We start from the raw sequence: 21,886 nt of genomic DNA, 5'->3' as shown, positions 1-21,886 counted from the left end.
CTAATTAGTTGGGTCTTTGTATATCCCTTTGAAATGCTAGTCAGATGGCAAATCCTTACATAATAAGAAAGTGTAGACAAAAAAGCAGAGATTTAGGAATAAGAACAGGTTTATGATGGTATTCACACCCAAATAATCAGAAATGTTTTGGAGAGATCTGTGATGGAGTAAATGCTTGGGCAGCTGGGGGACTCCATTGTGCCATTGAACACCATTTGTATCCGTGAGAAGTTAACTCAAATGACTAACTTTCATTATAAACTACACCCAAATCCATCTATGAAATGGTTTCCAATCTGATTAGACTAAGGAACTATCGTTGGTGGTAAAGCATTATGGTTTCATTTCCCTCATCTAAATGCGGAGATCTCTGCAAAATGTAGCTCGCAAGTGTGCAACTATGCTATTTTAGTCCTGCACGTTACTGATTCATTAAACCATCTATAAACCAATTTTAGTATATAAACTATTCAACAAACTGTGTACCCTTTACAAAACCTTTAAGGTGTATACCATACAAAGATGTACCTTAAAGTAGAGTTACATTTTGAGCCTTTTGCTAATGAGCCTTTATTGACTTTTTTTGGGGTCATATAGTGTGGATTCTTTTGATAAATGAAGGATCAAACATATTTTAAAAAATGTAAAGGGAAAAGGGATCATTGACAAATGTTTATGGTGAAAGCTTTAAAACGTCCTCAAATCATAGTCTCTGTTGTAGCATTAAGACAGAGTGATGACTTTGTGAAAAGAATGGTCAGATGTATTTATGGACACTTGCAGACTGAAGAAGGGGAGCTCAATCATAGTGAAAATGTGTTGAGAGCCAGACGGAAAAGTAAGAACGTTTCTGGATGACACTCACCAAGAGTATAAGTGGATGATGGCCCACCTCGTCTATTGAGTTATGATCATTTAGACAGCAAAGACATAAAAACTGAAATGTAAGAACATGTTTTATTGTTCAGCTTTGGCTTTAGGTACGTAGGACATAGAGCTAGATATTGTAGTTGAACATCCCCTTCAAAAACAAAACATTTAAAAATACTTTTCCAATACAAGCTTGTGTTTATTTTGCTGTTGACCTTCTGGTGTATTTGGAAGAGAGGTGGTCACTGGAGAGCGGAGAATAGTGGATCTGAAGAGCACTTATTCATATCTGCTACATTTTGCATTCAGTTCAAGAGTGGTTTAGAAGCAATTTTTCATGGCAGTCAAATTTTAATAATAACGGTCCCTGGTGGAAACATGTAATTACTACAACCTTGTGGACCAACAAAAGGGTAAACTACTTATCCTAAACCTTTCAATGGAACATTGTATGACTTCAAAACTTCCTCAGCTCAGTACAATTGAATGATTTAATGAGAGTGAGATATTAGACTTGCTCAAGCTATTGGTTATGTACTTCGGGCATCAAGCTCTGAAGAGGAGGGAAAGAGAACTTGAAAAACCCAGCATTAAATATAACGTTTTACCACAGTTCATACTAATTTTGAAGCTATTTTATGGAATCTTCTTGACTGTATAATGACTTGGGTGGTCTGAAATGGAATAGCTCATCCTTTTCAAATTACAACTTGTTCTTCCTCCTCATTGTCACTGTGAATAGGTTTGTTTCACTGTTTAGCAGATCCTAGAATGTCATGTGATGTGTGCTGCTCAGCAGCAAGTATTTACAGTAAAGTTTCTGTTTGAGATGTGTGTGATTTTAAAAACAGCACTGTGGAGGATAATGGAGATGTCTGATTCATTTAACTTCAAAGCCCCCGCATATTTTTTTTTTATGTGTGTTTGTTGCAAATATGCGCCTTTGATTTGAGTAATTCATTACTGCATCCAAGACAGCAAAGGGAGAAAAAAACACTATTGATCTTCAAGTGAGGAAAAAGCGGCTTTTATGATTCATAAATATCTAGAATGGTTCTGTTCTATTATGATACTGTAGCTGTGACACATGAAGGAACATACAATTCTGAACTGAAATTATTTTCCCCCTGTTATCTGCTGAGCTTCAAAAAGGCTAAACAAGTTAGACAAATATATATACCAGCCCCCACTCTCTCAGTAGCCAAACAGTGACCACTGGGAAATGTCTTCCTCTCTAGGGGAAAGGAAAGGAAAGGGGGGGATACCTAGTCAGTTGTACAACTGAATGCATTCAAATGAAATGTGTCTTCCGCATTTAACCGAACTCCTCTGAATCAGAGAGGTGCAGGGGGCTGCCTTAATCGACATCCACGTCATCGGCGCACGGGTAGGGAGGAATACCGGTTGATCAAAATGGTAACACCCAGGTTATTACATACTAACTGAACATTGTGAAGTCCCCACGGATCAGATCCCACCCGAATAAGGCATATCCCTTGTTAGGTTCTAAATTAACCTATTAAAACTCGCGGATGATTAGTAAAGCTTAAACCAAGTTTATTCACCCATTGGGTCATGCAGTTGCATAAGACAAAGACATATTTCCCCCAGTGGTAGTATATATATATATATATATATATATATATATATACCCCAATTTGGGTGGAGTCTCCTCCTCTCTAAACATTACATGTTTATTACTAGGCAGGAAGTTAAGTGATACGGGCAACAAACTGTTCCTTCTCCTTAAGGTGACCTGACCTCTACCCCCTTCCTCACTACTCCACAGCTTTCCACCATTATCAGTGACTGCAATCATGTGATTGCCTCTCCTCTACTCAGCACCTCCCAAAGCCACCTGGCTCCTACCCAACCTTCCTTGACCCCACAATATACATTCTTCCTACAGACACCCATTAACTTCTGGTGTATAAACCAGACTATGGCACTCCTCATGTCTCTAGTATAACTGATGAGTAACAATATTTAAAGGTTAGAAATCCTAACCCATCACCCTGATGTGTGGCCTGTGCAGATCCCTTTTGCTGAACTGTAACATTCCTTTACTCTTGAGTTCCAGTGTGTTTTGGCCAGTATGTACAGGTAACTGACAAAACATAGGGTCACCACAACAGCTTCAATGTGCCTTGCATAGATTCGACAAGTGTCTGGAACTCTATTGGAGGGATGCGACGCCATTCTTCCATGAGACATTCCATCGTTTGGTGTTTTGTTGATGGTGGTGTAAAACGCTGTCTCAGGCGGCGGTCCAGAATCTCACATAAGTGTTCAATTGGGATTCGAACTAGTGACAGACGCACACACACACACACGTGCAGGCACACGCGCATGTGCACACACATACACACACACACCCTTACCCTTTAAACTCACAATGCTTCTTTGAGTCCCCTCTTTCAAAGTCACTGAGTTCTCCTCTTCTAGCCATGGTAGCCAAATAATGGGAAACTGGGCATTTCTATACATGACCCCTAAGCATAATGAGATGTTAATTGCTGAATTAACTTAGGAACCACACCTGTGTGAAAACACTTGCTTTCAATATACTTGGTAACCCTTATTTACTCAAGTGTTTCCTTTATTTTGGCAGATACCTTTTGATAGGGTGCCTAAGAAGCAGTTGTGTCAACTAAGATGCCATGGAGATCGGTTAAATCTGTCCCTACCGTAGTAGCCTATATTTTGCAGTATATGTTGCAACCCTTGGTTTCCTCTGGCCTCAACTCCTTTGAATCATACTGAGCAGGTGCACTATGTAGAAAGTATGTGCGGCACGTATCAGGTTAGGATACTTAACGTGTCAGATTAGGAGAATTAACGTATCAGGTGAGGCGAATTAACGTATCAGGTTAGGAGAATTAGGAAGAGGGTTAGGGCTAGCTAAAGTGCTACAGTTGTCCCCGACCCGACTCTAACTAGACACAACCTTCCTCTCCTCAATTCCTCCATTGTGGTATCCTACAAGACCCAGAAATAGATAAATGGTCACCATATGTAGGAGAGAGCAAAAACCATGCACACGTTTAAAAACGACACTCTACTTCCATTTTATCTTTAAAATCTGGCACAACCAGCTACATTTCTTTTAACCACTTTACAGATATATTTTGTAAATGTGCCTGATGTGGAAAAGGAGAGAATCATTTCATACAAGAGCGTTGGTTTCCACATTTCCTCTCCTTCGCCTCCTCTCCTCGATTACCTTCAACCTTTTTCAAAGGGAGAAGAGGACACGAGGAGTTGAGCAAAACCAATTTAGAATCTCCCTATGACATGGCCTATGTCATTCAGAAAATGTTGTTTAAACCATGATATCTGCCTGCCCCAGCAAACCTCTCTAGGGTACGTGGGACAGTAGCGTCCCAGCTGACCAACATCCAGTGAAATTGCAGAGCGCCAAATTCAAAAACAGAAATACTGATTATAAAAATTCAGAAAACATACACGTGTTATACATAAGTTTAAAGATTAACTTCTTGTGAATCCAACCACAGTGTCAGATTTCAAAAAGGCTTTACGGCGAAAGCATACCATGTGATTATTTGAGAACATCGCCAAGCAGACAAATCAAACAGTAACCAGCCAAGTAGAAGAGTTACACAAGTCAGAAATAGAGATAAAATGAATCACTTACCTTTGATGATCTTCATATGGTTGCACTCAGAAGACATTAATTTACTCAATAAATGTTTGTTTTGTTCGATAAAGTCTCTCTTTATATCCAAAAACCTCTGTTTTGTGTGCGCGTTTTCTTCAGTAATCCACAGGCTCAAACGCAGTCACAACAGGCAGACAACAAAATCCAAATTGTATCCGTAAAGTTCATAGAAACATGTCAAACGATGTTTATATTCAATCCTCAGGTTGTTTTTAGCCTAAATAATCGATAATATTTCAACCGGACAATAACATCGTCAATATAAAAGGTAAACAAGAAAGGCGCGCTCTCGGGATTGCACATGAAAAAGCTCTGTGACACTGTAGGGTCCACTCATTCAGACTGGTCTTACTCCCTCATTTTTCAGAATACAAGCCTGAAACAATTTCTAAAGACTGTTGACATCTAGTGGAAGGCATAGGAACTGCAATTTGAGTCCTAAGTCAATGGTACTGTAATGGCATTGAATAGAAAACTACAAAAATAGAAAAATCCTACTTCCTGAATGGATTTTTCTCAGGTTTTCGCCTGCCAAATCAGTTCTGTTATACTCACATACATTATTTTAACAGTTTTGGAAACTTGACTGTTTTCTATCCAAATCTACCAATTATATGCATATCCTAGCTTCTGGGCCTGAGTAGCAGGCAGTTTACTTTGGGCACGCTTTTCATGCAGAGGTGAAAATAGTGCCCCCTACCCTAGAGAAGTTTTAATAAAGACTAAAAAATAAATATTTGAAAAAGTACTAAATGTAAATGCAAATGTACTTAGTTTGTCCATTTTCAACATTGGCAGCTAGCAAGCTACATAACCTAGCTAACAAGCAAGCTGGAAATTCAAAATGTTGCTACATGGCCTAACATGGCCTAATTTGGGGGGGGGGGGGGACGATATAGCTACATGTCATATTTATACACTTTTATCTAATATTTGCCAGCTTCCATTCTCTAGTCTGTTGTGGTTGCTTAAAGTTAAAGTCATTTGCTGCACTAGTCGGCGGCCATGTCCCCCTCCCCTCTAACTGCGAGGTATTATGTTGAAAAGTATTCCGCTGAATGTACAGAGGGGTTTCACACAAAAATAACATGTGATTGTGGCACCATGTAATGGCATGGAACACCAAATCAACACAGAGAAGAAAAAACAATCAGCTGACAGTCAGTGTTATGTTCCAAGTCTGAGGTTACTCAGCTACGGTACAATGCATAATTATCTGTGAGCAATTACACACAGACTGAGTCATTTGCCTTGGTCAGATTTCATGTTGCTGTCATGTTGGTTGTGCATAATTTATTACTCTGATCTGCAGCCAGGGACAACTATAAAGATGAGACAAACAGGTTGCATTTGTAGTCTGTAAAACAAGGAGTCCCTCGCCCTCTTGTCTACAATCTCCCATATATGACTGGATATAAAAGGTAAATTATGGGACTGCACAGAGGGCTGTCCCCTGACCCCTGCAGTACAGAGTTAGAAGTTGTCTCTAATTCCCAAAACTCAGTGGTTCTTGACACACATTTGGATGTTTCAAACATACAATGACATACTGTACTGACAAAGAGGGGTGTTTTCACATTCACCTCCACTGCTTTCAATTGAGAATTTACACACGCAGAGGCACGCACGCACACCCCACAAACAACAAGAGATGGCTAATTTCCAAACTCCCTTTCTCTCCCATTCCTCCAGCCTCAGGTGGCGTTTGGGACCAACACTTAATGTCTGCAGCACCGGTGTCAGAAAGGAACTATTGATTCATGGTTCCTGAGGAAGAATCTGACACTTTTTTATGGATTCCAGAGATAAGAGACAACCATGCAGCCTGCTGGAGTGCATCATCTCCTCCCTCTCTGGCTTGTGGAGGAGTGAGGGAGGTCAAAGCAGCCGCCCAATCCCTGAGAGAGGAATTAGAGAGGCCCTCCGGGGCCTTGAGGTTGCAGGATAATCACCTCAGTGGCCTGGCTAATGGAAAGAGAGTTCAGCTAGGGGCTCTCCTCAGCCTAGAGAGATGGGAGAGGTGGCAGACTGTTGGCAGGGCCACCCACAGACCTGTCACAGGTAACGGTGAGTAAGACCAGCTGCCTACTCTGCCCTCCTCACATCCATACACTCTGACACCTGATCCATACACCTCTCGCTCATACATCAAATTAAGCTTATGGGCCCCATGGTGATATCTATATTTATCCAGACATATACATATTATGCTTAACAGTAGCTGTATCTACCTGTAATGTCAGGTAATCTTGGTACAGCATGCTGCCCTGTAGTCAGTCTTCTAAACGTGTTATTTCTCGGGTCCAACAGCATTGCATCCTGAACAGATATGGGACGTTACTCTTCGGATTTAAACAGGGTTGACGTCCTGAAACACCGAGGACACACTGTCATCTGCATTTAAAAAAACAAGGGTTAATCAGTCTCTTTCGTGAAAGGCTAACACATTATAAGGATAATAAACACAAGAAAGTGATTGACATTCATCCGAGGGCCAAGTACACAAATTGTAATTTCATTGAAGATATTGCCGATCAGTTAACCAGGGATGCTGTCTCATGCCGGTTGTACATTTGAGATTACTCTCGTGTTATCATCCACTCTGACAAGATGACTGTGGTTAAGGTTTAAAGCCAACATGACAAAAGCAATATCACCCTGATTAAATTTGCTCTGCTGCTGTCTTCATTCTTGATACAGCTTGATATGCTGGCCTTGTTTTTCCTCTAAAAAGGAAATGGGTCAAAGGTAATCTTGCACACTTAAAGTTGCAATATGCAGATATCGCTCTGCCAATAGTTTGCCTGAATTCAGTTTATGTGACAAAACAAGCAGTCATTGTGTAGAGAATCATTTTACCATCTAAACCGCTGTGAAATATATTTTCCATAACCATAAATATTGTATTTTAAGCTGGTGTACAAAAGCAAAAGTAAAACGCACAAAAACCAAACTTAAGAACGGGAAGCATAGAAATAGGGCACATAGAACAAATCGACAGCTTCTTAGACCTGTCGTCAAAGAGAATGACAGATATATAACTCAGGTCGCCCATAAAGTTACATATTGTAGCTTTAAGATTATAATGCAAAGCCCAATGGCAATGATAACACTATATTTATCCCAAACAACCATGATATTGAAGTGCACACCTTAGAGTTTATAACTACAGTAATTCCAAGGTCAAAAGGCTCACACAGCGCTTTTCTCACTCACTTTAGCAAGGTCCCTGTTAGAGTAACTGAGTGTTTCTCAGTGTGTTGCCCCTCCATCATAGGCTGATTCCCAGGCTCCCACCAGACTCAGGTAGGGTAGGAGTAGGAGTTTGAGACTCAGGTAGGGGAGAAGTAGGAGTTTGAGACTCAGGTAGAGGAGGAGTAGGAGTTTGAGACTCAGGTAGAGGAGGAGTAGGAGTTTGAGACTCAGGTAAGGGAGGGGTCGGGGGTTTTAGAGGAGGTTGAGTTTCTGTTTACCTCATGTTACCTCCCAGGGGAAATTGGTTGTAAGCCTCAATCAGGTGGAGGGAAGTAACATTTTATTCCCTCTCTCTTTGCCATTGTTTTTTAACACTACATATGCAGAGGCAGTCATTTTGACTGCATATGAATTTAAAATGGAATTTAAAATTATCTCTGCCATTTTTAAAGTCATGCCCCCTCCGTCCTTGACCTTTCCTAAATAAGTCTATTCAAGACACATACAGTACCAGTCAAAGGTTTGGACACACCTATTCATTCAAGGGTTTTTCTTTATTTTTACTATTTTATACGTTGTAGAATAATAGTGAAGACATCAACACTATGAAATAACACATGGAATCAGGTAGTAAACCAAAAAGTGTTAAACGAATCAAAACCATCTCAATTGGGTTGAGGTCGGGTGATTGTGGAGGCCAGGTCATGTGATGCAGCACTCCATCACTCTCCTTCTTGGTAAAATAGCCCTTACACAGCCTGGAGGTGTGTTTTGGGTCATTGTCCCATTGAAAAACAAATGATAGTCCCACTAAGCACAACCCAGATGGGATGGCGTATTGATGCAGAATGCTGTGGTAGCCATGCTGGTTAAGTGTGTCTTGAATTCTAAATAAATCACAGGCAGTATCACCAGCAATGCACCCCTCACCATCATACCTCCTCCTCCGTGCTTCACGGTGGGAACCACACATGCAGAGATCATCCGTTCACCTACTCTGCGTCTCACAACAACACGGCGGTTGGAACCAAATATCTCACATTTGGATTCATCAGACCAAAGGAAACTTTTCCACCGGTATAATGTCCATTGCTCGTGTTTCTTGGCACAAGCAAATCTCTTTTTCTTATTGGTGTCCTTTAGTAGTGTTTTTTTTGCAGCAATTCGACCATGAAGACCTGATTCGCACAGTCTCCTCTGAACAGTTGATGTTGAGATGTGTCTGTTATTTGAACTCTTTGAAGCATTTATTTGGGCTGCAATTTCTGAGGCTGGTAAATCTAACTTATCCTCTGCAGCAGAGGTAACTCTGAGTCTTCCTTTCCTGTGTTGGTCCTCATGAGAGCCAGTTTCATCATAGCGCTTGATGGTTTTTGTGACTGCTCTTGAAATGTTTTCAAAGTTTTGACAGAATTGACTGACCTTCATTTCTTAATGTAATGATGGACTGTCATTTCTCTTTGCTTATTTGAGCTGTTATTGCCATAATATGGACTAGGTCTTTTACCAACTAGGGTTATCTTCTGTATACCACCCCTACCTTGTCACAATACAACTGATTGGATCAAATGCATTAACAAGGAAAGAAATTCCACAAATTAACTTTTGACAAGGCACACCTGTTATTTACATTTACATTTGACATTTAAGTCATTTAGCAGACGCTCTTATCCAGAGCGACTTACAAATTGGTGCATTCACCTTATGATATCCAGTGGAACAACCACTTTACAATAGTGCATCTAACTCTTTTAAGGGGGGGAGGGTTAGAAGGATTACTTTATCCTATCCTAGGTATTCCTTAAAGAGGTGGGGTTTCAGGTGTCTCCGGAAGGTGGTGATTGACTCCGCTGACCTGGCGTCGTGAGGGAGTTTGTTCCACCATTGGGGTGCCAGAGCAGCGAACAGTTTTGACTGGGCTGAGCGGGAAAAGCATTCCAGGTGACTACCGCATGAAGCTGGTTGAGAGAATGCCAAGAGTGTGCAAAGCTGTCATCGAGGCAAAGGGTGGCTAATTTGAAGAATCTCAAATATATAATATATTTTGATTTGTTTAACACTTTGTTTGGTTACTATATGATTCCATATGTGTTTTTTTCCTAGTTTTGATGTCTTCACTATTATTCTACAATGTAGAAAATAGTAAAAAATAATGAAAAGCCCTTGAATGATTAGGTGTGTCCAAAATTTTTACTGGTACTGTAGTTCAGCGCTGGAACAAGGTAATTAACTACAATGACCATAACTAGTCAAATGATTTTGTCTGACAACTCTACAGCATGCTTAAGCAGACTAGCCTAGCTAAATATGATGACTAAAGGAATGAAAAATAATAAGTCATCATATAAAAAATAAGTAACATAAACACTGAAAATGTGTATTATTTCATAGTCATTTACTATATTTTATTAATGTATACCTAATGTGGATGTATACCTAAGGAGACAATGGAATATCTTTCATGTTTTGGCAATTGAATGTTCACTATTTTTGGCTTTGGAATTTCCAATAAAAAGCTCTAAAATCATTTTAATGTCATTATTCCATAATGCATTTAATGTTTAAAAATAATTATCTGAACCGAAATCACAAACCATTTAAAAAATATATATATAATCTAACCGAAACCGAACCGACCTCAAACAGTAATAATCAAAGCAAAATATAATTTCCAAGAATAACCGATGTTTCATGTGCTCCACACACACAGGGTAATGAAATTGCTAGTGTTCTTTGAAAAAAAAGTGTATTCTAATGTTACCCCAGACCTTCATAAACACAAACAAATGATTATTTGTGTTACACAGTGCTTTCAGAAAGTATTCACACCCCTTGACTTTTTACACATTTTGTTGTGTTACAAAGTGGGATAAACGTTTATTTAATTGTCCTTTTTTGTCAACAATCTATGAAAAATTATAACATTGGTAAAACAAATATAAAAAATATAACACTAATACATTTTGATTTAATATGTTTTCAACCTCCTGAGTTAATACATGTTAGAAACACCTTTGACAGCGATTAGTCTTTCTGGATTTGTTTCTAAGAGCTTTGCACACCTGGACATTACAATATTTGCAGATTATTATTGAAAAAATTCTTTAAGCTCTTTCAAGTTGGTTGTTGCACATTGCTAGACAGCTATTTTCAAGTCTTGCCATATATTTTCAAGACGATTTAAGTCAAAACTGTAACTAGGCCACTCAGAGACATTCTATGTCGTCTTGGTAAGCAACTCCATTGTATATTTGGCCTTGTGTTTTCGGTTATTGTCCTGCTGAAAGGTTAATTTGTCTCCCAGTGTCTGTTGGAAAGCAGACAGAACCAGGTTTTCCTCTAGGATTTTGCCTTTGCTTAGCTCTATTCCATTTATTTTTATCATAAAAAACTCCCTCATACTTGCCGTTGACAAGCATACCCATAACATGATGCAGCCACCACCATGCTTGAAAATATGAAGAGTGGTACTCAGTGATGTGTTGTGCTGGATTTGCCCCAAACATAACACTTTGTATTCAGGACATGAAGTTCATTTCTTTGCCACGTTTTATTTTCGTGCCTTGTAAACAGGATGCATGTTTTGGAATATTTTTTATTCTGTACAGGCTTCCTTCTTTTCACTTTGTCATTTAGATTATTATTGTGGAGTAGCTACAATGTTGTTAATCCATCCTTAGTTTTGACCTATCTCTACCATTAAACCTTTTAGTGATACACCACCCGAAGTGTAATGAATAACTTCGCCATGCTCAAAGGGATAGTCAGTGTCTGCTTTTTTCTACCGATAGACACCCTTTTTTCCCGAGGCATTGGAAAACCTCCCTGGTCTTTGTGGTTGAACCTGTATTTGAAATTCACTGCTCGACTGAGGGACCTTACATATACTTGTATGTGTGAGGTACAGATATGAGATAGTCACTCAAAAAAACATGTTAAACACTATTGCACACAGAGTGAGTCCATCACTCATTATGTGATTAAAAGCATTTTTTTAACCCTAAACTTATTTAGGCTTGCCATAACAAAGGGGTTGAATACTTATTGACTCAAGACATGAATACGTATTGACTCAAGACATTTCGGCTTTTCATTTTTAATCAATTTGTAAACATTTCAAAAAACATAATTCCACCTTGACATTATGGGGTATTGTGTGTAGGCCAGTGACAAATAATCTAAATGTAATACAGTTTAAATTTAGACTAACACAACAAAATGTGGAAAAAGTCAAAGGGTGTGAATACTTTCTGAAGGCACTGTATATGAAATGTACTTATTAGACTGTTAGAATGTTGCTGTCAAAATGTCTCAAAGTGGGGTCCATCCAGGTCCTGGCTTTTTTTAGTGTTAAAGTGCACATTGACCTTTAGCTGGGAAGCATCCCTTGGAGAGGTTGAATAAGTTCGCTATGGAGCAACCCTGGGAGAGATACGTTCATCTCAGGAAATTGTCAATGTGAACACTGACTGCTGGGTCCATACCAGTGAAAAGCTCTGTACATTAATGTGCAGTGTGTGTGTGGGCAGTGTGTGTGCATGTTCATGGTGTCACTGGGTGTTCTGTGGCACCGTTTGCGACTGTATATTGACCTCCTTTATTGCTCTAAGTCCTCCCAGTATCACCCAGTAGACACCGTTCTATATCATAACATAGATCACCTCTAGGGAAAGAACAGATTGCCCTTTTGCTCTTAAAGATTTATTAACGTCATCAATAATTTTATAAAAAGCATTTATTTCAAAGTTTTTCTCGCTTCTTAGATAGAAGCACATAATAAAGCAACAGTACAATGTTCATAAAATATAAGGGTGATGCTGTAACATTACATGTTGAAATACTGATATCTGCATGTGTACTAAAATAAGAACATTTTACAAATAGGTACCATAAATTCGACATAGAAATTAGGCATTATTCACTACGACAGAACAGATTGCTATTTTCTCAACGAGGGAGAAAAACATACGCCAAACAAATGAAATAAAAAATGAAGAGAACAAAAAAAAAATCATAGTAATCATAATAACATCATAAAAAAAAAAATGGATTTACAAGAACCAATAGGCGCAAGTTTGATCCTCAAGAGACATATTTGCACATTCTACTGTACATACGTTATATGGACTTCAGCTTGCTTTAGGATATACTTTTCAAGTTGCAAAAAATGCACCGTGATGCAAGAAAGTCCATTACTTAAGGCGATTTTTGAGCTCACAGGTCTTTCCTTGTGATTGATCATTGGTGAAATTGGGCTGAAAGGGGGGATTTTTCTCTGGATTTGTGAAAAAAAAACACTGTCTCTGTTTTTGTTGAATCCATCTTCCTCAGGAAGAGGGAGGTGCTACAGGAGCGACCAGTCTCAGTTTGCTGTTACTGTTTTCTCATAGGTTTTTCATTGATATAAGGCAACAATTTTCTCTTCTCCTTTGTGAGCTCATTCACAGTATCAACAATTACATGTCTCTCTGTGACCCACATTGCAACCCCAAACCGTAGTAACCTACAAAATGACTAAAAAAGTGAAATACCAAGTGTTATTTGATCTCTCACCACAAACATTAACCATGTCTTCATTTTTCATACATACCAGTACATCCCACAGAGGTGATTTTTTGTTTTTGTTTAGTTTTTCAGTTTTTTATCATTCTTTCTCTCTCGCTCTTGTCTCCACCTCCTCAATACCATCTGTCCTTCCTTACCAAACATCCCCAACAGGTATCTAGTATACTGCAAGTATACTTTACACGTACAAATAACAAAGTTTACTATAAATAAAAATGCTTGTGGTATACTTATAGTAAACTTCAAGCACCACACAAAGTCAGTGGAGGGTTGGAGAAAGGGCGCAAGGAGATGGTCGGGGAAATGGGTGAACGTTAAGAGTTGTCATCGGCGGAGTCTTTGGTGCCGTAAAGGTCGGCCAGCTTCTTGAAGCGCGGGCCCCAGCTTTGGAGGTAGTCGTAGTCTAGGTCTGAATCTGTGGTCACCGACTCCAGGGAGCTGAGGGATCCAGCGATGGAACCCCGGCCCTCGTAGCCATAGATCTGGATGGAGTCATAGGGAGGGGCCGTAGGGTCGCTGTCCGCGTCGTTAATGCGGGTCTTGATAAAATCATCCACGTCCACACTGTTGGCCACGGGGCGCTCGCCAGGCCTCATCGGGTACTGGAACTCAGGCTTGATGTCCTTACGGGGTAGGAAGCCGTTGGCACCGTCAGGGTTCTGTAGTGTAGCAATGTCGAAGGCCTCTGTGTCCTCCTCTCCACCGCCTTCATCATCATAGGTGATGATGTTCTCACGGATGTCTTCCTCCTCGAAGACGATGAGTGGCTCCTTCTTCTGACGACGCAGTGCCACAAACAGCACCACGATCGCTGCCATGAGAAACATATCAAATCAGCCAATCATGCAGAACCTCTAGCTCTTACAGCTCTTTTAAATACCTTTAGCATATCAAATTCCCTAATTAGCCACGCTTTGACAGATGTGGAAAAAAAATCACAGCTGCACATAATTTGGATTAGAAGTGCAAAAATATACAGTATGTTGAATTACAGGTGGTATGAATCTGTCAACATTGTTAAACAGTGTTAATTGCAAGTTAAATAATCAATTGAGCCTGTGTACATAATCAGAACGCACACTATTAATACTCTGTCAAGCATCTGCCCATAAATACTTAAAACTATTCTGAAAACATTAAGGATAAGCACCACTCAAGATGGTATAAAATATCAAATATGAGTTAAATATTAGATCAACAACAGATTGAATGCAAGTTGATGTTTTCTTTAGTGCTGATGCTCACCAAGGAGAATGACGATACAGGCAAGTATGGCGATGAGAGCTCCGGTGCTGAGGCCTGCAGGCAGGATGTAAGGCTCCACATTGCAGGACAGGATGGTGTCCTTACTGTCACAGCTGCACACTCGGATGGTCAGCGTGTTGGTGCTGCTCATGGGAGGGATGCCGTTGTCGTTGATCTCAATGGGAAGGAAGTAGACATCCTGGGTCATCCGGCTGAAGCCCCTCCGGGTCACATATATGCTGGCTGTGCTGTCTGTGGTGAACAAGAGGAGAGCAGAAGTAGAATAAGTACAGAGAAAAGAGGGTCCTTAAAATGTCTCCTCTTGGGGGGGATACAGTGGCTTGCGAAAGTATTCTCCCCCCTTGGCATTTTCCTATTTCGTTGCCTTACAACCTGGAATTAAAATGTATATTTTGGCGGGGTTTGTATCACTTGATTTACACAACATGTCTACCACTTTGAAGATGCAAAATATGTTTTATTGTGAAACAAACAAGAAATAGGAAAACTTGAGCGTGCATAATTATTCACCCCCTCAAAGTTAACACTTTGTAGAGCCACCTTTTGTAGCAATTACAGCTGCAAGTCTCTTGGGGTATGTCTCTATAAGCTTGGCACATCTAGCCATTGCGATTTTTTCCCATTCTTCAAGGCAAAACTGCTTCAGCTCCTTCAAGTTGGATGGGTTACACTGGTGTACAGCAATCTTTAAGTCATACCACAGATTCTCAATTGGATTGAGGTCTGGGCTTTGACTAGGCCTTTCCCCTTAAATCACTCTTGTGTTGCTTTGGCAGTATGCTTAGGGTCATTGTCCTGCTGGAAGGTGAACCTCCATCCCAGTCTCAAATCTCTGGAAGACTGAAACAGGTTCCCTCATAAATTTCCCTGTATTTAGCATCATCCATCATTCCTTCAATTCTGACCAGTTCCCCAGTCCCTGCTGATGAAAAACATCCTTACAGCATGATGCTGCCACCACCATGCTTCACTGTGGGGATGGTATTCTCGGGGTGTTGAGAGGTATTGGGTTTGTGCCAGACATAGTGTTTCCTTGATGTCCAAAATGCTACAATTTTGTCTCATCTGACCAGAGTACCTTCTTCCATATGTTTGGGGAGTCTCCCACATGCCTTTTGGTGAACACCAAACGTATTTGCTTATTTTTTTCTTTAAGCAATGGCTTTTTTATGTCCACTCTTCCGTAAAGCCCAGCTCTGTGGAGTGTATGGCTTAAAGTGGTCCTATGGACAGATACTCCAATCTCCGCTGTGGAGCTTTGCAGTTCCTTCAGGGTTATCTTTGGTCTCTTTGTTGCCTCTCTGATTAATGCCCTCCTTTGCCTGGTCCGTGAGTTTTGGTGGGTGGCCCTCTCTTGGCAGGTTTGTTGTGGTGCCATATTCTTTCAATGTGGATTTAATTAATCATTAATGGATTTAATGGTGCTCTATGGGATGTTCAAAGTTTCAGATATTTTTTTTATAACCGAACCCTGATCTGTACTTCTCCAAAACGTTGTCCCTGACCTGTTTGGAGAGCTCATTGGTCTTCATGATGCTGCTTGGTGGTGCCCCTTGTTTAGTTGTGTTGCAGACCCTGGCACCTTTCAGAACAGTTGTATATATACAGAGATTATGTGACAGATCATGTGACACTTAGATTGCACACAGGTGGACTTTATTTAACTAATTATGTGACTTCTGAAGGTAATTGGTTGCACCAGATCTTATTTAGGGGATCATAGCAAAGGGGGTGAATACATATGCACTCACTACTTTTCTTTTTTAGAATTTTTTGAAACAAGATATTTTTTAAATTTCACTCCACCAATTTGGACTACTTTGTCTGTCTGTTACATGAAATTCAAATAAAAATCTATTTAAATTACAGGTTGTAATGCAACAAAATAGGAAAAACACCAAAGGGGATGAATACTTTTGCAAAGCACTGTATTCCAGGTACAGACCGTACAGACCGTACAAACTGCCTAACACGATCACAGTTATAACCGAAAAATTTTACTTAGCCAACGAGTTCATAAGGCAGACGTATAGCCGCGGGGAGGAAAAGCAATGAGCTGTGAATTTCCAGATATTACATTATTGTAATATTGTGAACATTTATTAGCTTTTGGAAGTGCAATCAAAGCTCTATTGGTTTTACTTGGGGCTGGGTGAGGGTGGAAGGATGCCAAGTGCACTCTCCTGACTCAGTGCAAGGACGCTCTCAGAACAGAGATGGAGTGAGTTCATTTAGGTGCTTGTGGCTTAGTCATTTTCCCTCCCTCTCTCACAGCGGTGTCCTCAACCCACTACAGCTTTTTCAGAAAAGGTTTCTCATGACAGAAACTATTGTGCATACAGAATGGAAGGGTGAATGGGCTCTATGAATCCCGCGCTATTCATTATAGGTCTACATCATACTAAGAAAGGTTATCATTGCCTTGGTAGAGTGTCTCTTAAGGGTTGAAGTAGAACACAGTCTAAAGAGCCATGAGCCATGAGAACTTAAATATCCTATATGAACAAGGTAATATGGCTGAACGAAGCGCGTCATAAGAAGACGCTTTCTAGGAACATTTTCCATATAAAAGTATACTTATTAAGTGTTCTTACATCTGCAGTTATGAGAGTGCAAGAAAAAACGAAATAAATAGCCCCTGCTGTCTCAGACAGACACCGCAAACTCTGAAAATCCAGAGAAAATACATTGATAAACGTAGATTGGAAAGCTGTCCATTTGAAAGGAGGCTTTGGCTCCAGATAAACCCAACAAATCAGAGCGGCTGTAATCTTTTCTGCTCATATTGTGGGCTTTTTGAAAACACTGTTGAAAAGCACTAATTTTGACTCTCCCCCGGATTTTGTGTTAAATGCGCTACAACAAAGCTTTCTTAGTGTCCAACAAGCTTTCTCTACCCTTAACCTTGTTCTGGACACCTCCAAAACAAAGGTAATCTGGTTTGGTAAGAAGAATGCCCTTCTTCCCACAGGTGTTATTACTACCTCTCAGGGTTTAGAGCTTGAGGTAGTCACCTCATACAAGTACATGGGAGTATGGCAAGACGGTACACTGTCCTTCTCTCAGCACATATCAAAGCTCTAGGCTAAAGTTAAATCTAGACTTAGTTTCCTCTATCGTAATCGCTCCTCTTTCACCCCAGATGCCAAACTAACCCTGATTCAGATGACCATCCTACCCATGCTAGATTACGGAGACATAATTTATAGATCGGCAGGTAAGGGTGCTCTCGAGCGGCTAGATGTTCTTTACCATTCGGCCATCAGATTTGCCACCAATGCTCCTTATAGGACACATCACTGCACTCTATACTCCTCTGTAAACTGGTCATCTCTGTATACCCGTCGCAAGACCCACTGGTTGATGCTTATTTATAAAACCTTCTTAGGCCTCACTCCTCCCTATCTGAGATATCTACTGCAGCCCTCATCCTCCACATACAACACCTTTTCTGCCAGTCACATTCTGTTAAAGGTCCCCAAAGCACACACATCTCTGGGTCGCTCCTCTTTCAGTTTGCTGCAGCTAGCGACTGGAACGAGCTGCAACAAACACTCAAACTGGATAGTTTTATCTCAATCTCTTCATTCAAAGACACTCTTACAGACAGTTGTGGCGGCTTTGTGTGATGTATTGTTGTCTCTACCTTCTTGCCCTTTGTGCCGTTGTCTGTGCCCAATAATGTTTGTACCGTGTTTTGTGCTGCTACCATGTTGTGTTGCTACGATGTTGTTGTCATGTTGTTCTGCTACCCTGCTGTGTTGTCATGTGTTGCTGCCTTGCTATGTCTTAGGTCTCTCTTTATGTAGTGTTCTGATGTGTGTTTTGTCCTATATTTATATAGTATTTATTCTTAGTCCCAGGCCCCCATCCCCTCAGGAGGCCTTTTGGTAGACGGTCATTGTAAATAAGAATTTGTTCTTAACTGACTTGCCTAGTTAAATAAAGGTAAAAAAATATTTGTAAAAATGAAGCAGATCAAACGGGTAGAGAGCCAGCCCTCGCCATGCTGGCTGCTCTATAGTCACTGCAGCACTGCTTGACTCTGATATGACTTTATCTGGGGATAAAAAAAAATATCCCATTAAACTGCAATTAACACATTCATTCCCCCTCATTCATTCTCCTCCATCACAGAAGCAGATATGCTTGGAAGTGGCTTGTGGTCACGGCGCGGTTGGGAAGAGTATTAAAGCAATGGCTGGCGATGAAAAAAGAGCTTCAGTTTATAGAAGAAAATATTGATGGATGCATGTCATTAAGAGAAGTGTCATGTAATTGCTTGTTCAAAGATGGCATTGCTGACTGAACTACTCGCAGCAGCTGTTGAACGTCTCCATCGTAGTCATTACAATAGCGTTGTCACATGGTCCTGAGCAATCTCTATGGATATAAGCAAGTCTAATCAAGCATTTTTATGGAGTCAACACTCTGTGATTAACTTTTGCTTCTCATTATCTTTAATCCGAGAGTTTATCAACAAGGTTGATGAATGCTATTCCCATGATGAGTAATTCTCCTCTGATGAGAGATGGCATCCTCTGGGGATAAATACCACTGTGCCTCATCTGTTGAAATGGAATGTAACATGTACTCTTTCTGACCAGCTCGCCTAACCAGCCGCTCCATAACTGTGACTGGCAGACTGGAAGGGGCTTTGAGCTTAAGGACAGCTGGGATGAGTCACCAGCCAGGCAGGCCCCCAAACATGGCAGGCAGAAGGAAAGGTGCTCTCTCTCTCTCGCTCTCTCTCACTTCTCCACCCCTGGCTGATCAGACAGAGTGTGATGTAGGGATAACTAATGCAATCACAAGCTCTGCAAACTGATCCAACAGGCTCAGTCTCCTACATGCAGCAGTTCACTGATGTAGAGGCTAGGACGCCAGAGAGACACCAGTAGGTGATTAATAAAGGAGGAGCTCTATGGGATCTAGCTTCAAATCAAACTTCAGTCGACAAAGATCTGCTGAATCACTTCCGATGCATACACAGTGCAAAGGCCATCTGGATGTAGAAAAACCTGATTTGATATAAAGAAGGAAAAATACCCAGTGGTGTTCTATCTCACTGACTGGAGTACTGGAGTGCCGACTAGCCACTATAAAGACAGTAAATGTGTCCAAACAGAAGTCGCTCTTCTCATTGATGGAAATAGAATGTTTGAGCCCACCCACCTCTGTTGTCTTTCAGGGAGAAGTTGTGGTTGTTGACAGCCTCTGGGGCGATGCTGAAGTGGAAGTACTGTCGGTGGGCCATCTCATCCTTGTCCACCGCACTGACTGTCTCTATGAGCTGAGTTGAACAACACACACAGGAGTTAGTACAGACCGAGTTCACCAAAACGCTGAACATATTCAACATATTCACTATAATATAAAATATATTCTTGCACATGGTGGTTACTAGTATGCATAAAGATCTGTCTTTTCTAAATGTGACTTGGGAAAAAGTACAATATACATTGTGAATGATTAGACTTACTTTGCCAGGGGAGGCATTTTCACACACGAGGATTTCGTTCTGTGTGGCAAACTCAGGGGCGTTGTCATTCACGTCTTTGACTTTGATGTTGACACGTACTTTTGTATCTTGGTGATGTCCCCCTGTGCAGAATGACAAAAATGAATAACAAACACGTTAGTGATTCAGTGCGCATGCATGGGATTTGCCTGGCTAGAAAAACAAAACCAGCTCCCACTGCAAACACAATGAGAAGACAGCGCAGTATGACCCTATTTATTGTATGTGAAATTATGTAGGTTGTTGAATGCTTGGAAATGATGCTGTCAGACGAGTGTTGTGCATAATACAACAGAACTGCTTGATCTCTAAAGTTCCAGGCACATTTTTGATGCATCAAATTATCCCTGATAGGAGAGATGGAAATATTTGAGACAGATATACTTCAAAACCAGACATAATCATCTGGAGTAGAATCACACAGACAGAGAACAGTAACTTAAAGATGTTTATTTCTGATTTGTGGGCGGGGGGGGGGTGTGTGGATGTTTTGCAGTAGTCTCTAGCTACTCATTTCAGTTTTTGAAAGGCACTTTGTGGTAATCTTCTCTTAAAAACATCTTGAGGGGTGGCGACTCTAGGACCACATACGAGCCGGGTGGGAACACAACAGTTCCTGGATTGGGAGGCATGACGTCTCTGATATTTCCAGCTACTCTCTAATTTGAAACCCGAGGTGGATAGTGGAGGGTGGCGTACCAATCTCAGTGGCGCTGACAGAGATGTTGTGCCAGGGTAGTGTCTCCCGGTCCAGCGGTCTGGTGGTCTTGATGATGCCATCCTCCGGGCCGACACTGAAGAACTGCTCCACGTCCGTGTAGCGTGGAATCATGTACCTGCAGTGAACAGTAATGATAAGTAAACACGTATTCAATTAGGGCCTGGTTCCTTAGATAAATCAAAAGCCTAATTCTTCTTGTGCTGTCGGAATGCATGTTTGCATTATTTGTATGTATGTATTCAATGGAACAATGTTTATAGTTACAACAAAGAAACGGCATGTTCATTTTAATATTTGCTCCCGCAGAGCAGGAAATAATATAGGCTATTTATTTTGTTTACTGATTGAGTAGAGCCCTGCAATATTTTATGTTGAGATGAGGCCTTTGAAACTGAAATCATCTACGTATCAACATAAAATTGGCAATTTAAAACAGAAAGGATGCATTATAACACTATGGGACTGGGTGGGGTTGACAGCGGCGCTAAAAACAAACACAAATGAGTGACAGAGAGTGTTCCAAGTAGCCTACCTGACAGGGTTGTTAGCCACGTCTGTATCTTTAGCGTGTACACGGCCCACCACGGTCCCATCAGGGGCATTCTCCTCCACCTCGAAGCTGTAGCTAGTTGCCATGAAAGCAGGTGGCTCGTCTGCGTCCTCCACCATAACCTTAACCGTGGCTGTGTCTTTGTATGGTCCCCAGGCGATGAAGCGGGGGTCCACGTGTGTATTGGATGCCTCTACTCTCAGGGTGTATGCCCTCTTAGTCTCAAAGTCCACAGGCTGGAAAGAGGGAGCAGAGTGGATTTAGCAATAATACATTCAAACTATATCATAATTAATATCTTGGGACAAAAATGAGAAGGTTGTCAATGTAATTCTTTCTATAATACAATTACTGCATCATAAAAATGATTTACTGTAGCTGTACACTGCTATCTAGAACCTTAGAGGGTTCTTCGGTTGTCCCCATAGGAGAACCCTTCAAAGAACCCTTTTTGGTTGCAGGTAGAACCATTTTGGTTACAGGTAGAACCCTTTTAGGTTCTAAGTAGAACCCTTTCTT

At 40.7% G+C, this 21,886-nt stretch overlaps 1 protein-coding gene across 1 annotated transcript in view; it reads right to left on the bottom strand.

Moving 5' to 3' along the window:
* Window positions 1-12,461: 12,461 nt before the first annotated feature.
* LOC139562834 (cadherin-11-like) overlaps window positions 12,462-21,886 on the bottom strand; it is an 88,816-nt gene continuing 79,391 nt past the window's right edge. Inside the window, exons 7-12 of the mRNA XM_071380956.1 lie at window positions 21,350-21,603; window positions 20,796-20,932; window positions 20,058-20,179; window positions 19,751-19,868; window positions 14,555-14,806; window positions 12,462-14,120 (exon numbers count right to left, since the gene is read on the bottom strand). Of these exons, the coding sequence (XP_071237057.1) occupies window positions 13,624-14,120; window positions 14,555-14,806; window positions 19,751-19,868; window positions 20,058-20,179; window positions 20,796-20,932; window positions 21,350-21,603 (1,380 nt within the window). The 3' untranslated portion in view covers window positions 12,462-13,623. The remainder of the gene's footprint in view (window positions 14,121-14,554; window positions 14,807-19,750; window positions 19,869-20,057; window positions 20,180-20,795; window positions 20,933-21,349; window positions 21,604-21,886) is intronic.

This window comes from Salvelinus alpinus, chromosome 33 (assembly GCF_045679555.1).
Source record: "Salvelinus alpinus chromosome 33, SLU_Salpinus.1, whole genome shotgun sequence".
NCBI lineage: Eukaryota > Metazoa > Chordata > Actinopteri > Salmoniformes > Salmonidae > Salvelinus > Salvelinus alpinus.
Note: the sequence above shows the minus strand (reverse complement) of the source record. Positions and strands in the feature narration are given on the sequence as shown.